Source organism: Ranitomeya variabilis, chromosome 1 (assembly GCF_051348905.1).
Source record: "Ranitomeya variabilis isolate aRanVar5 chromosome 1, aRanVar5.hap1, whole genome shotgun sequence".
Classification (NCBI taxonomy): domain Eukaryota; kingdom Metazoa; phylum Chordata; class Amphibia; order Anura; family Dendrobatidae; genus Ranitomeya; species Ranitomeya variabilis.
The window spans coordinates 43,706,916-43,721,528 of record NC_135232.1 but is presented as its reverse complement, the minus strand read 5'-3'; the positions used below and the strand labels follow the sequence as shown (position 1 = coordinate 43,721,528).

Below are 14,613 nucleotides of genomic sequence, written 5' to 3'. Positions count from 1 at the left end.
TGGTGTGCATCATCCCCTCTGTTCACCTGTTTCCATCAGGATGTGGGAGTCGCTATTTAACCTTGCTCCTCTGTCACTTCCATGCCGGTCAACATTGTAATCAGAAGCCTTTCTGTGCATGTTCCTGCTGCTAGACAACTCCCAGCTAAGTTGGACTTTAGTCCTCGTTTGTTTTTGCATTTTGTTCCAGTTCACAGCTGTAGTTTCGTTTCTGTGTCTGGAAAGCTCTTGTGATCTGAAATTGCCACTCTGATGTTATGAGTTAATACTAGAGTCTTAAAGTAATTTCAGGATGGTATTTTGATAGGGTTTTCAGCTGACCATGAAAGTGCCCTTTCTGTCTTCCTGCTATCTAGTAAGCGGACCTCAATTTTGCTAAACCTATTTTCATACTACGTTTGTCATTTCATCTAAAATCACCGCCAATATATGTGGGGGCCTCTGTCTGCCTATCGGGGAAATTTCTCTAGAGGTGAGCCAGGACTATATTTTCCTCTGCCAGGATTAGTTAGTCCTCCGGCCGGCGCTGGGCGTCTAGGGATAAAAAACGTAGGCAACGCTACCCGGCTACTGTTAGTTGTGCGGCAGGTTTAGTTCATGGTCAGTTTAGTTTCCATCCTTCCAAGAGCTAGTACTTATGTTTGCTGGGCTATGTTCTCTTGCCATTGAGAACCATAACAGTGGATCCTGTGTTATCTACTGTATATAGAGGTGTTATCAGTCATTGTACAGGAGGAGGAGGTGAGCTGTGACATCACCTATTGTGAATGGTGGATCCTGTGTTATCTACTGTATATAGAGGTGTTATCAGTCATTGTACATGAGGAGGAGGTGAGCTGTGACATTACCTATTGTGAATGGTGGATCCTGTGTTATCTACTGTATATAGAGGTGTTATCAGTCATTATACAGGAAGAGGAGGTGAGCTGTGAAATCACCTGTTGTGAATGGTGGATCCTGTGTTATCTACTGTATTTAGAGGTGTTATCAGTCATTGTACATGAGGAGGAGGTGAGCTGTGAAATCACCTGTTGTGAATGGTGGATCCTGTGTTATCTACTGTATTTAGAGGTGTTATCAGTCATTGTACAGGAGGAGGAGGAGGTGAACTGTGATGTCTCCTATTGTGAATGGTGGATCCTGTGTTATCTACTGTATACAGAGGGGTTATCAGTCATTGTACAGGAGGAGGAGGTGAGCTTTGACATCACCTATTGTGAATTTTGGATGCTGTTTTATCTACTGTATATAGAGGTGTTATCAGTCATTGTACAGGAGGAGTAGGTGAGCTGTGACATCCCCTATTGTGAATGGTGGATCCTGTGTTATCTACTGTATATAGAGGTGTTATCAGTCTTTATACAGGAAGAGGAGGTGAGTTGTGACATCCCCTATTGTGAATGGTGGATCCTGTGTTATCTTCTGTATATAGAGGTGTTATCAGTCATTGTACAGGAGGAGGAGGTGAGCTGTGACATCACCTATTGTGAATGGTGGATCCTGTGTTATCTACTGTATATAGAGGTGTTATCAGTCATTGTACCGGAGGAGGAGGTGAGCTGTGACATCACCTACTGTGAATGGTGGATCCTGTGTTATCTACTGTATATAGAGGTGTTATCAGTCATTGTACAGGAGGAGGAGGTGAGTTGTGACATCACCAATTGTGAATGGTGGATACTGTGTTATCTACTGTATGTAGAGGTGTTATCAGTCATTGTACCGGAGGAGGAGGTGAGCTGTGACATCACCTATTGTGAATTTTGGATGCTGTTTTTTCTACTGTATATGGAGGTGTTATCAGACAGTGTAATCTTGAACATGTATGAGTCTGTTATTAGGTCTAGTAAACAGTAAGAAGATTTCTAATTTTTTAACATAAAACCTGATTTAAACAATTACCGTAGGTTACTTCCTAAGGACACATTCTCTTTAGAGCACTCATTAAACATTTCGCTCAGACTGTACATCCATTTTGGTATAACATTAGCACCAGTGGGCTAACAGGTACATCCAGTTGGTGATACAGGCAGCTGTGCCCGCGCCAAGGACAGCAGACCTCTCCCTAAACCCTACGATCGATATGACATTTCTTTTAGCAATTTACACATTTTATTTATTTTGGGATCAATTAAAAAAAATTCTTTCTACTGAAACAAACTTGGAGATTTCCTTTAAAAGGAAAGAGGATACCATGATGTGGACTCATACATTTTATTTCCTATCACCGTAAACAACAAAGGAAAAATTAATATTATATCATCACATCGTGGGTTAGTCATTCGCTTCCTGACAACTACATTGATCAGCAGATAAAATTGTTACAAAAACAGGAAACTACGTTCTGAAAAAAGAACCAAAGACAGTGAAATAAGTAGGAGAGGACTCATTTAAGGGGGAATTTCGTAGAACACCTACACAATGAAATGTGTTACTAGTAAAATCAGATGAAAGGGTTATTAAAAAATCATAATCACATAAAAAACTCCATTGTCTACAGCCAAGCCATCAGATACAATCGTATATGTTCCAAGAGACAGAAGAGTATGGGAATATAAACTGATGACGACCTTTGACAGTCTTACTGCAGGAATGAATGTGTCCCATGGATTTATGTCTTTTTACATCAACTAAGGAACTTGCCCCTCAGACCATGTGGGGTCATCACAACAGAACCAGACCCCAATCAGAGGACAATAAAACATTCCTTATCTAAGATCTGGTCCAATATTTATGGACATAACTGTTTATCACTCATGGTAATTCTGCTTCATGTCACCTGTCTTATCCATGGGTTTTTTTGTTTTGTTTTGTTTTTTGTGCTATGTTGTGCATAAATATGTGATTGTTCAGAACTTCTTTTAGTCTGTGCCTGATGAAGAGACCTTTGTAGTCTCGAAAGCTTGCAATTTGTTACCATCTTTTCAGTTAGCCATTAAAAGGTATCAACCACCGAGGACTCTCAATTCTAAATATTTTTCTATCTACTGGCTAACATGGTACCAAAATATATATCTTTCCTGTATCAAAATGTGTGGTTTACATCATTGTTGATTGGTTTTGAGCAGAACACTACTCTCCTGCACTCATCAACAACAGATCTTGTAATAACAAGACAGAGCCGAGATGTCTTGGTTACCTGCTGCTGCCAAATCATTAATGTAAAATTTCAAATGCGGCTCTGTCGATGCATATGGCAGAAGATAATCCTCTGCCATATGCATCAATATAGCGAAATTTTCAGTTTCACATCACTGAGCAGCAGCAGGCAACAATCACAGCTCAGCCTGCTTTGCCTAGTTATTACAAGCTATGTTGTGGAGGAGTGCAGGAGAGTTGAGCTCTGGTAGAAACCATCCAACAATTATGTAAAACACACAGGAAGCTAAACTGATGTAAATGGCACAAGATAAAAATCGATCAAGGAAGTCTCAGTTTTATTGCAAACATTAAATTTCCCTACTGTGGAGGTTGAACATTGCACAGAATCTATTGAAATCAATGCGCTGTTTGTGCAATGCACAAATTCAAGGGAAAGAGATGCTCTTGGAGATCTTCTCTTTTCAGGATAAGAGCTAATACAGATGTAAGGTGATTTTTCATCAGCGTTCGAATGCCAACTAGGAGTGGAACTTACAAATTAAATGTATAATTGAAAGAGTAACACCTGTTCTGTGTTTTGGAGACACTCCTAGTTTTGGCAGATGAAATACTAATGAAAAATCACTGACGTCTGAAAGAGCCCTAAGGGATGAAGGTTCAGAATGGAGAACCTCAATATTTCATTAAAGGGGTGGCTCAACATGATTAATAAAACTGTCAAATCAAGCAACTTTGCAATTTACCTCTTATTAAAAATCATCTCTGTTCTCAATAAAGGAGGATTCTTAATTCTATAGTTTACTGCTTATTGCCTTTGTTACTGGCCACCGCTACAGTCTATCAGAGGTGCACGAATTCTTAGACAAGGAGCATGTACTTGGACGCTCTTTGCTATAGAGCTTGTAAGCACTGCTCTGAAGCTGGCTAAATCGATGGATAGGACAACTTTAAAAAGCGCCCAATCAGCGCTGGCTATCCCCGGCTCCTGTCGAATTGAACATCAAAAAGAAATCCGAGATCAGCTGCAGTCTGGACTTCCTCTCCACGTTCGATTCCTCCGAAGGTGGAGACAGTGACGTCAGTGCTGATTGGGTGCCGGCGTCACAACAAATGCACAGAAGTCCCAGGACCGCGAGTGATGACACTGCCGACACGGCGCTGGCACGGGAGGTGAGTATGGGCTTCATTGTTTTATGGGGGCCAAAGAATTTGATCAAGAAGGGGTTGTCCTAGTAGTGGACAACCCCTTTAAGTGCCCATTACACCCTTAAAGATCGGCAGAGCACGCAGGTCGGATCAGTGGTGCGGCCATCATCAATCAGGAGCGCACCACTCCCAACCAGCAGAGGAGCGGTGCACCCCTGAAGAAAGATCTTGAGAACAACCATTAATTCGCTGTCCTTTTCTAAACTAGATAGCCCCTTTCCCAGTCAGCATAATGGTCATTGGATTTATTCTATGAAATATGAGCAGGATTTGTCTGTGATAAAGAATTGGTTATATCATGTCATTATCATTTTTATCATTCAAGACTTCCCATGGGTGCTACATACTTTTGCAATGTGAGGGAGTGTGATCATTTATAGTTTGCATACCTAGTAAATATGGCTGTCATGGTCGAGCAGTCACTGGGGCAGTGTGCAAATTCAAGAATCAACAAGTGAAAAAAGGAAAAGGTGAGAACAGAACAATTGTACAACCCAGCAGAAGGAAGCAGAATATTATCAGTCTACTGTATCTTGCAAAGCAAAACCACAGGAAGCAAGGGCGAGAGACACTATGCACATGACTCCGCAATGATTACAGCACGTGGTACTGTACATACACAGAGATGTAGATGGAAGGATAGATAGATAGATAGATAGATAGATAGATAGATAATAGATAGACTAATAGATAGATAGATAGATAATAGATAGATAGACTAATAGATAGATAGATAGATAATAGATAGATAGATAGATAGATCATAGATAATAGATAGATAGATAGATAGATAGATAGATAGATAGATAGATAGATAGATAGATAGATAATAGATAGATGATAGATAGATGATAGATAGATGATAGATAGATAGATAGATAGATAGATAGATAGATAGATAGATAGATAATAGATAGATAGATAGATAGATAGATAGATAGATAGATAGATAGATAGATAGATAATAGATAGATGCTAGATAGATAATAGATAGATAGATAGATAGATAGATAGATAGATAGATAGATAGATAGATAGATAGATAGATAGATAGATAGGACTAGATTTTTGTTCGGGATTTAGGAGCATCCCAAAGAGTCTGGGTAGGAAAGGTTATTCCCACAATTCAGCCCGGGGCTTACAGGCCTAATAACAGCAGCTGGGTTTTCTCAGCAGAGTGGTATTTGGGCTGTACAAAATTGTTTATCTGGTGAACACTTTTAATGCTAATTCTGCCTGTTATGTCAAGATTGATGAGGCTGCTTCATTTACTTTGTTCGTTCTACCTGAAGAAAAGATTATTTAAGTTTTGCAATTGTACTGAAGGAAGGCTGTTTTCATTTTGGAGCCATAAAGTTTATGATGATGATGAACAATAAACCTTTGGCTTTTTTTATATAAAAGCCCTGTGCATGTGCGTATCCAAGTAATTACCAGAGAGCTGAAACCCTACAATTAAATGCGAGGGTAAGGCCTCTTTCACACTTGCATCGTTTGGCATCCATCGCAATCCATCGTTTTGGAAAAAAAAAACGGATCCTGCAAATGTGCCAGCAGGATCCGTTTTTTGCCCATAGACTTGTATTAGCGACGGATGGCCACACGTCGCGTCCGTCGTGCAACGGATCCGTCGTGTTTTGGTGGACCGTCGGCACGAAAAAACCTTCAAGTGAACGTTTTTTGTCCGTCGCGTCCGCCTTTTTCGACCGGACTTTAGAATGGGCAGCGGATGCCTTGAAAAACTGCATCCGCTGCTCACGTCGGGCACAAATTTCACAACGTGCGTCGGTATGTCGGCCCGACGCATAGCGACGGACCCGTACCGACGCAAGTGTGAAAGTAGCCTTAGGTACCAAGGAGCACAAGTGCTTACAGTTTAAAGACTGAATGTCTTGGGTAAAGGCAGTTACAACATTGCAAACACGTTCTGAAAGTATGGAGGAGCAACTGCACCAGACCAATCTGCAGCAGTAGCAGCAACAGCAGCAGCGGCAGCAACGGCAGCAGAAGGCCCAAAAAGAAATTAACAGACTCCTGATCCAGCATTAGCAGCAGATGGCTCGCTTGGTAGAAACTGGGCAAGGGAGAAGGCACCTCTCGCCAGTCAAAGTGGCGGTAGCCATGTGAGGTGAAAAGTACGGGAGGCCTTTCAGAAAATGACTCTGGAGGATGACGTTGAGGCTTTCCTGACTGTCTTTGAAAGGGTGTCAGACAGGAAGAAACTGACCCCTGAGCAATGGGCTGAGCTCCTAACTCAGTACCTTACTTTGGAACCGCAGAAAGCGTTCTATGACCTTACTGTGCAGGATGCCAAGGAGTACGGCAAGCTGAAGGGGGAGATTACAGCATGTTTGGGCATGACCCTAGCAGTCAGGGTGCAATGGGTGCACCTCTGGCGCTACCAAATGGACAAGCCTCTCCGGTCCCAGATGTTCCACCTATTTCACCTGGTGCAAAAATTGCCTACTCTCCGGCACAGATGGTGGAAAGAGTGGTAGTGGACCGGTTTATCCACTCAGTACCTAAGTCCGTTTAAAGCTGGCTTGCCCAAAGAGATTAACAGAATGAAGATGACCTTGTGAACTTCGTGGAAAGAAACTGCTGTTGATAACTCCCTGAACAAACAAGGGACCCTGAGGTCACCTTCCTGGGATATGCAAAACAAGGGGTCCAAGTTCATAGCTGAGCAGTGCATAAAGACCCAGGAAGGGTCATAGCTGATTTCAAGGGGTACATCTCATACCATTTTCTGTTGGAGGTCTCAGGCCCCGGGTCATATAGCAGCCTATTGTCTTATGGTTCAAGAACCAATGGATTGTTCCGTAGGCCGATGCTTCTAATTTTTTGCACATCCTGAGTGCAGTGCTGCTCACCTTGGTGAGTGACCTCAGCTGTGCCATGTGATGCTGAACGGTGTGATTGTGACTGGTCTTAGGGAGTTTGGTGTCCCTTTTAACTGCCACACTTCCTCATCTGCTAGTTTGATGCCCCAGGGTCATGGTCATCACAGTGGCCTTGCTTTCCTCATGGGGAGAGTGATGTCACGCTTGGAAGCTCATACACATCAGCTCCTCACTGCTTCCATCTCCCATGTACAGCTCCCGTACACTTCTCACCTTCCTGAAAAACCTCAGCCCATCTTACCCAAACACACTGCACAAAAAAAAAAACCTTCAAATATTTCAAAACATTACTTGCTTTTTATCTTGTTACTCCTACTGATTTCGGGGGACATATCCCCCAACCCCGGTCCCCCATCCCCCAACCTCAACCGCTACCCTACCTCATATCAAAACCATACTAACCTTATTAATATTACTTGCACTCCCTCACCTCTCCCTTTCAATTGTGCCCTTTGGAATCCACGGTCTGTATGTAACAAGCTTCCTTTCCTGCACAACTACTTTCTGAACAACTCTCTCAATCTGTTGGCCCTCACTGAAACCTGGATCCAAGACTCTGACACTGTCTCCCCTGCTGCCATTTCCCATGGTGGCTTACAATTCTCCCATTCCCCATGACCCACTAACAGACCTGGTGGTGGAGTCGGCATACTCTTGTCCCCCCAATGCACGTTCCAGGTTATACCCCCAGTTCCTTCACTTTCATTCCCTTCTTCTGAGGTCCACACCATCAGGCTCTTCCGTCCCCTCTCCCTCAGAGTAGCGGTCATATACCGGCCCCCAGGCTCACCCACCCACTTCGTGGACCACTTCTCAGCCTGGCTACCGCACTTCATGTCCTCAGAACTACCAACCCTTATCCTGGGAGACTTCAACATTCCCATTAACAGCCCCACTTCCACATCTGCATCCCAGCTTCTATCACTAACCACTTCCCTAGGCCTCTCACAGCTCTCAACCTCTGAAACACACAAAGACGGGAACACCCTGGACCTGGTCTTTGCCCGGCTCTGTTCAATCTCTTACCTAGATAACTCACCACTTCCCCTCTCTGACCACAACATTCTCTCCTTCACACTCACAACTCCTCGCCCACCCCAGCACCCTCCTACCTACCACACATTCAGAAATCTACATACCATTAACCCTCATACACTTTTACACTCCTTACACTCATCACTGTCCCCAATCTCTTCTTTTTCCTGTCCTGATCTGGCTGTACATCACTACAACAACACTCTTAGAAGCACCGTAGACCAAGTAGCTCCCCTCACCCTCAGAACCTCCAAACACAGAGTGAAACAGCCCTGGCTCACATCGCAAACCAGATTTCTCCAGCGATGCTCCAGGTGTGCTGAACGCTTATGGAGGAAAACTCGCACCCCAGAAGACTTCATACACTTCAAATTTATGTTAAGGACCTATAACTCTGCCCTTCACCTCGCCAAACAGACCTACTTCACCACTCTGATCTCATCACTATCCAACAACCCCAAGAAACTTTTTGACACCTTTCACTCCCTCCTCAGGCCAAAAGCACAAGACCCTATCACAGACATTTGTGCTGATGACCTGGCCTCCCACTTTATAGAGAAAATAGACAATATCCGTCAGGAAATCCGCTCCCAGACACCAAGTGCAATGACTCCCATTCCTCCCTGCATCTCCCCTGGCTCACTCTCCACATTCGATCCCATCACAGAAGAAGTCTCCAAGCTTCTCTCCTCTTCTCGTCCGACTACATGCACCACCGACCCCATTCCCTCACACCTCCTCCAGTCTTTCTCTCCAGTCGTCACAACTCACCTAACTACAATCTTTAATCTCTCCCTCTCCTCTGGCATTTTCCCCTCCTCCTTCAAACATTCTATCATTACTCCATTACTAAAAAACCCACCCTTGACCCATCATGCGCAAACAACTACAGACCGGTCTCCAATCTCCCCTTCATCTCTAAACTCTTGGAGCGCCTAGTCTACTCCCGCCTTACCCATTACCTCTCCACTCATTCCCTCCTAGACCCTTCAAAGTCCGGGTTCCGCCCCCTACATTCAACAGAAACTGCACTCATCAAGGTGACCAATGACCTTCTGACAGCAAAATGTAACGGTGACCACTCTCTGCTCATTCTCCTCGATCTTTCTGCAGCTTTCGACACTGTTGACCACCATCTCCTACTCTCTAGGCTCCAGTCACTAGGCATTAAGGACACTGCTCTCTCCTGGTTCTCTTCCTATCTTTCTGAATGCTCCTTCAGTGTTCTGTTCTCCGGCTCCCCTTCATTTCCTCTTCCTCTCACTGTCTGGGTACCTCAGGGCTCAGTCCTTGGCCCCCTTCTCTTCTCCCTCTACACGGCCCCAATTGGAAAGATCATCAGCAGATTTGGCTTTCAGTACCATCTTTATGCTGATGACACACAACTATACACGTCAGCCCATGACCTTACCCCTGCTGTACTACAGAACGCCACTGACTGTCTGTCCGCAGTCTCTAACATCATGTCCGCTCTCTATCTGAAACTCAACCTCTCCAAAACTGAACTTCTTCTGCTCCCGCCTTCTACTAGCCTCCCTAAATCTGACATCTCCCTCTCTGTGGGTGGCACCATAATAACGCCTAGGCAGCAGGCACGCTGTCTGGGTGTTATGTTTGACTCCGATCTCTCCTTCACCTACCACATACAATCTCTTGCCCCCTCGTGCCGCTTACACCTAAAGAACATCTCTAGAATCCGCCCTTTTCTCACCATGGAGACAACAAAAACTCTCACTGTCGCCCTAATCCACTCCCGTCTGGACTACTGCAACTCTCTATTAATTGGCCTCCCCCTCACGCGACTTTCCCCTCTCCAGTCTATCCTTAATGCAGCAGCCAGGGTCGTCCATCTGGCTAATCGTTACTCAGATGCATCCGCTCTTCGCCAGTCATTACACTGGCTGCCCATCCATTACAGGATACAATTCAAACTACTTGTTCTCACCCACAAAGCTCTCCACAGTGCGGCACCCCCTTACATCTCCTCCCTCATTTCTGTCTATCGGCCTAGCCGACCGCTGCGCTCTGCAAACGACTTTCGACTAACCTCTGCACTAATCCGTACCTCCCACTCCCGACTCCAAGACTTCTCCCGTGCTGCGCCAATCCTCTGGAATGCTCTACCCCAAGATATTAGGACCATCCACAACTTGCATAGTTTTAGGCGCTCGCTCAAAACTCATTTGTTCAGAGCGGCCTATCACATTCCCTAATCAGTCATTTTAGGTTTGTGTTTGTGTGTAGCCCATTCACTATCTCCATCTACCCCCCACCCCCTGAAGATGGCTGGATCATCATTGTAAATACATCATTGTAAATACACACCTGTGCTTTGTATCTCCCCCACCTCATTGTAGATTGTAAGCTCTCACGAGCAGGGTCGTCTTATTTTGTCTTATTTTGCTTTTTTACTGTATTGTTAACATTGTTACCTATGACTGTTGTGTTTGAAACTGTTAAACTGTAAAGCGCTGCGGAATATGTTGGCGCTATATAAATAAAGATTATTATTATTATTATTATTATAAGGATTCTTAAAAGAACTACACACACTATGGCGCTCGCCACAACACGGGAAAAAGGGGAGGGGGGGTAGAGTTGGTGACAGGATGAATGGGCGATCAAATAGGCACCCCTAGCTGCTGGAACCACACAGGATCTGTGCCTACCCTGGGAAAGAAATATGTGTACAAGATATCACAAAGTGGATATGGTGGACCGCGCTCAGGGGTACGTGCTCTGTGGTAATGGGCAGCAGAAGGCTTATAATAGTATACGATGAATAGTACCTAGATCACTAATATGTACACAGACCTGCTGTGACTGCTGCAAGAATCTAATGACATAGAGGTGTATGCCTGTGACGGCTATACAAATGGTGCTTACCTAGCTGTGATTGCTGTAACACTCCAGCGTCCTAAGTAGACCCCGACCTGGCGTCCGCGGTAGGGTAAGGTGCGGCGTCCGTGAAGGGCGGGGGAAGTAGAGGAGGACTCTGCAGCTGACGCGGTACCTGGGAGCCCCGGCCGAAGGCGTCCCTGGTAACCGCGAGGAAAAAAAGAGAGATGGCCGCTAGCGCCGGCTCGTAGGTGCCTAAGAAGTGACGTCACTAAGGTACGGAGCGGCGTTGGAGCCAAAAAGGTGGAGACTAACCACCACCGTTAGTCTCCACCTTTTTGGCTCCAACGCCGCTCCGTAGCTTAGTGACGTCACTTCTTAGGCACCTACGAGCCGGCGCTAGCGGCCATCTCTTTTTTTCCTCGCGGTTACCAGGGACGCCTTCGGCCGGGGCTCCCAGGTACCGCGTCAGCTGCAGAGTCCTCCTCTACTTCCCCCGCCCTTCACGGACGCCGCACCTTACCCTACCGCGGACGCCAGGTCGGGGTCTACTTAGGACGCTGGAGTGTTACAGCAATCACAGCTAGGTAAGCACCATTTGTATAGCCGTCACAGGCATACACCTCTATGTCATTAGATTCTTGCAGCAGTCACAGCAGGTCTGTGTACATATTAGTGATCTAGGTACTATTCATCGTATACTATTATAAGCCTTCTGCTGCCCATTACCACAGAGCACGTACCCCTGAGCGCGGTCCACCATATCCACTTTGTGATATCTTGTACACATATAAGGATTCTTCTTATCAGGTAATCACAAGCATACAACATGTTCACACTCCAGGCCAGAAGGGGGAGCCCTGATACAGTTTATGGATGGCTCCCCTATATATATATATTCTGGTTTGGAGGGAAAGTGAGTCAGTCTGTCAGAGAGACAGAGGAAAGAGCAGTCAGACAATGAGTGTCGGAAGGACTGAAGTGGCCGTGCAGCCAGAAGTGCTGCAGCTCCTGGAGAAAGAGAATACAGAAGGAAGAACAGATAGTAGTGAGCGTGCAGGAGAGCGAGGCAAAGGAGAGGAAAGAACTGGGGAGAAAAGCTGCGACTGGGCTACCTCCCTGCAGAGCGCAGACACCGGTAGCTGGAAGACCGAGGTTGTGTCGGACTCTAAGTGGCACACATCAGCCGCAGCTGTACAGATCTGGGTGCATTGTATCCAGTGTGGATAATGCTCTGTGATCTGCACACATCAGCCGCAGCTGTACAGATCTGGATGCATTGTATCCAGTGTGGACAATGCTCTGTGAGCTGCATACATCAGCCTCAGCTGTACAGATCTGGATGCATTGTATCCAGTGTGGACAATGTTCTGTGAGCTGCATACATCAGCCTCAGCTGTACAGATCTGGATGCATTGTATCCAGTGTGGCATATACGGAGCTCTGTGTACAGCCCTTAGTCACATCCGATATGATGCCTCTTACCATAAACACCTTTATCCAGTAATAGCAGGAACTCGTTCACCGTGTTCCTCATTTCCACCTCGGTGAGATCCAGCAGTGACACCACCTTGAAGTCGAGTTGTCGGAGCAGGTTTGTAAGTTCATATACATCCACCATCGGGGCTTTGAGCTGAGAATGGTTCTTGTAGGACATGTTCCCGATCAGCAATGCAACTTTGTCCGTTGCTGGAAAGATACACAATCTGATTATTACAATAGGCCACACTGCAACATGGCACATGTACTCCTGGGTATAGTGTAACATGGTACGTGCTACATGTATCCTCGGTACAGTGTACACCGTCCAGCCTCTGCATTCTCTCTACAATGTCAGAGTCCTGGCAAAGGAGGTGCAATAACATTACTAGATGATGCCAGCTGCGCCAAACCTCATACAACATAGATCGGTGCAGGTCTGCTCTGCTCATAGAGGGATTGGGAATAGATGAGGTTTTCTTTAGCCCATTCTGTTGCACATTGTAATGTTTGGGGGCATCATACTATGTGGAAGCACTGTTGGGGTATAGTACTGTTTGGGGACAATACTGGCCATCATACTGTGTGTGCTAGTAACTTTGGGGGCATTATATGGCTATGGCTTGTAGGGGCATCATACAGTGTTGTCACGGGTGTGTCAGACGCTACAGACAGTCGCTCTGCGTCTGGCTCCAGAAGGTCTCTGCATTTGGCATTGCAGACGCCTTCTTAATCCTTCTGACTTTTGGACCCAGTGGCAAACTCCCTCTGGCTCTAATTGAGACACCTGGACCTGGGTGTTTATAGACTCCCAGTCTGCTTCAGGGAGTCACCGGTGATATTCACATTTTCCCTTGTAAAGGCTTGGAGCTATAGCAGTCAGCTTACTTCCTCTCTGGTGCTGTTGGAGGACGTCTGTGTTACATTTCTGAGTCTACTCAAGATAAGTTGTTCCCGTTGTTTGTCTCCATTCTTCTCTTTAGTGTACAGTGGGGACTGACCAGTGCTTATCCCCCCTTCCCTATTCAATGCCTAGCTCTAGGAATATACAGGTTCCTGCTATTGGTGTGGAACCAATATAGGGATGGTAGGGAGGCAGGGCGCTATTAGATCTGCCTAGGAGTCTGTTTTGGGGGCAGTGTTAAAGCTTAATGGTGTGTGGGGGTACTGTAGGAGCATCATACTGTGTGGAGGCATGATACAGTGTATGGGGGTGATTTTGGGGGGCATTATTCTGTATATTGGGCATTGTGGAAGCTTTAAATGTGCGAGATTACTGTTGGCAAATTATACTGTGTGGGGCATCATACTGCATGGGGCTATCATTCTGTTTGAAGGTCACAGTGGGGGCATCATACTGTGTGGGGGCAATGTGGGGCATTATACTGTGTGGGGGGCATTATACTGCGTGGGGGCAATGTGGGGCCATCATACTGTGTGGGGGGCACTGTGGGGGCATCATACTGTGTGGGGGAATGTGGGGCCATCATACTGTGTGGGGAGCATTGTGGGGGCATTATACTGTGTGGGGGCAATGTGGGGGCATTATTCTCTGTGTGGGGGCAATGTGGGGGCATTATACTGTGTGGGGGCGCTGTGGGGGCATCATACTGTGTGGGGGAATGTGGGGCCATCATACTGTGTAGGGGGCACTGTGGGGCATTATACTGTGTGGGGGAATGTGGGGCCATCATACTGTGTAGGGGGCACTGTGGGGCATTATACTGTGTGGGGGAATGTGGGGCCATCATACTGTGTAGGGGGCATTGTGGGGGCATTATACTGTGTGGGGGACACTGGGGGCATTATACTGTGTGGGGGACACTGTGGGGGCATTAGACTGTGTGGAAGAATGCACTGTGGTGGGACATTATACTGTGTGTGGGGCATTGGAAGGGAACTCTATAGGGCTTCATTGGGTGCAATATTTGTGTGTGGGTGGACGAGGTCAGGGGAGTAGCGGCGTTGTGCTGCAATACTCGTCCCACTTTCCTGCGTTCACCAGCTGAGAGGTATGGCTACATGTAATCTCAAAACCAATCATCACATA

General features: G+C 45.9%; 1 protein-coding gene across 2 annotated transcripts in view; it reads right to left on the bottom strand.

The window, feature by feature from the left end:
- MALT1 (MALT1 paracaspase) overlaps positions 1-14,613 on the bottom strand; it is a 117,007-nt gene that overhangs the window by 24,665 nt on the left and 77,729 nt on the right. For both annotated transcript variants that reach the window (XM_077282839.1, XM_077282847.1), the window contains one exon: positions 12,570-12,773. In XM_077282839.1, the coding sequence (XP_077138954.1) occupies positions 12,570-12,773 (204 nt within the window). The remainder of the gene's footprint in view (positions 1-12,569; positions 12,774-14,613) is intronic.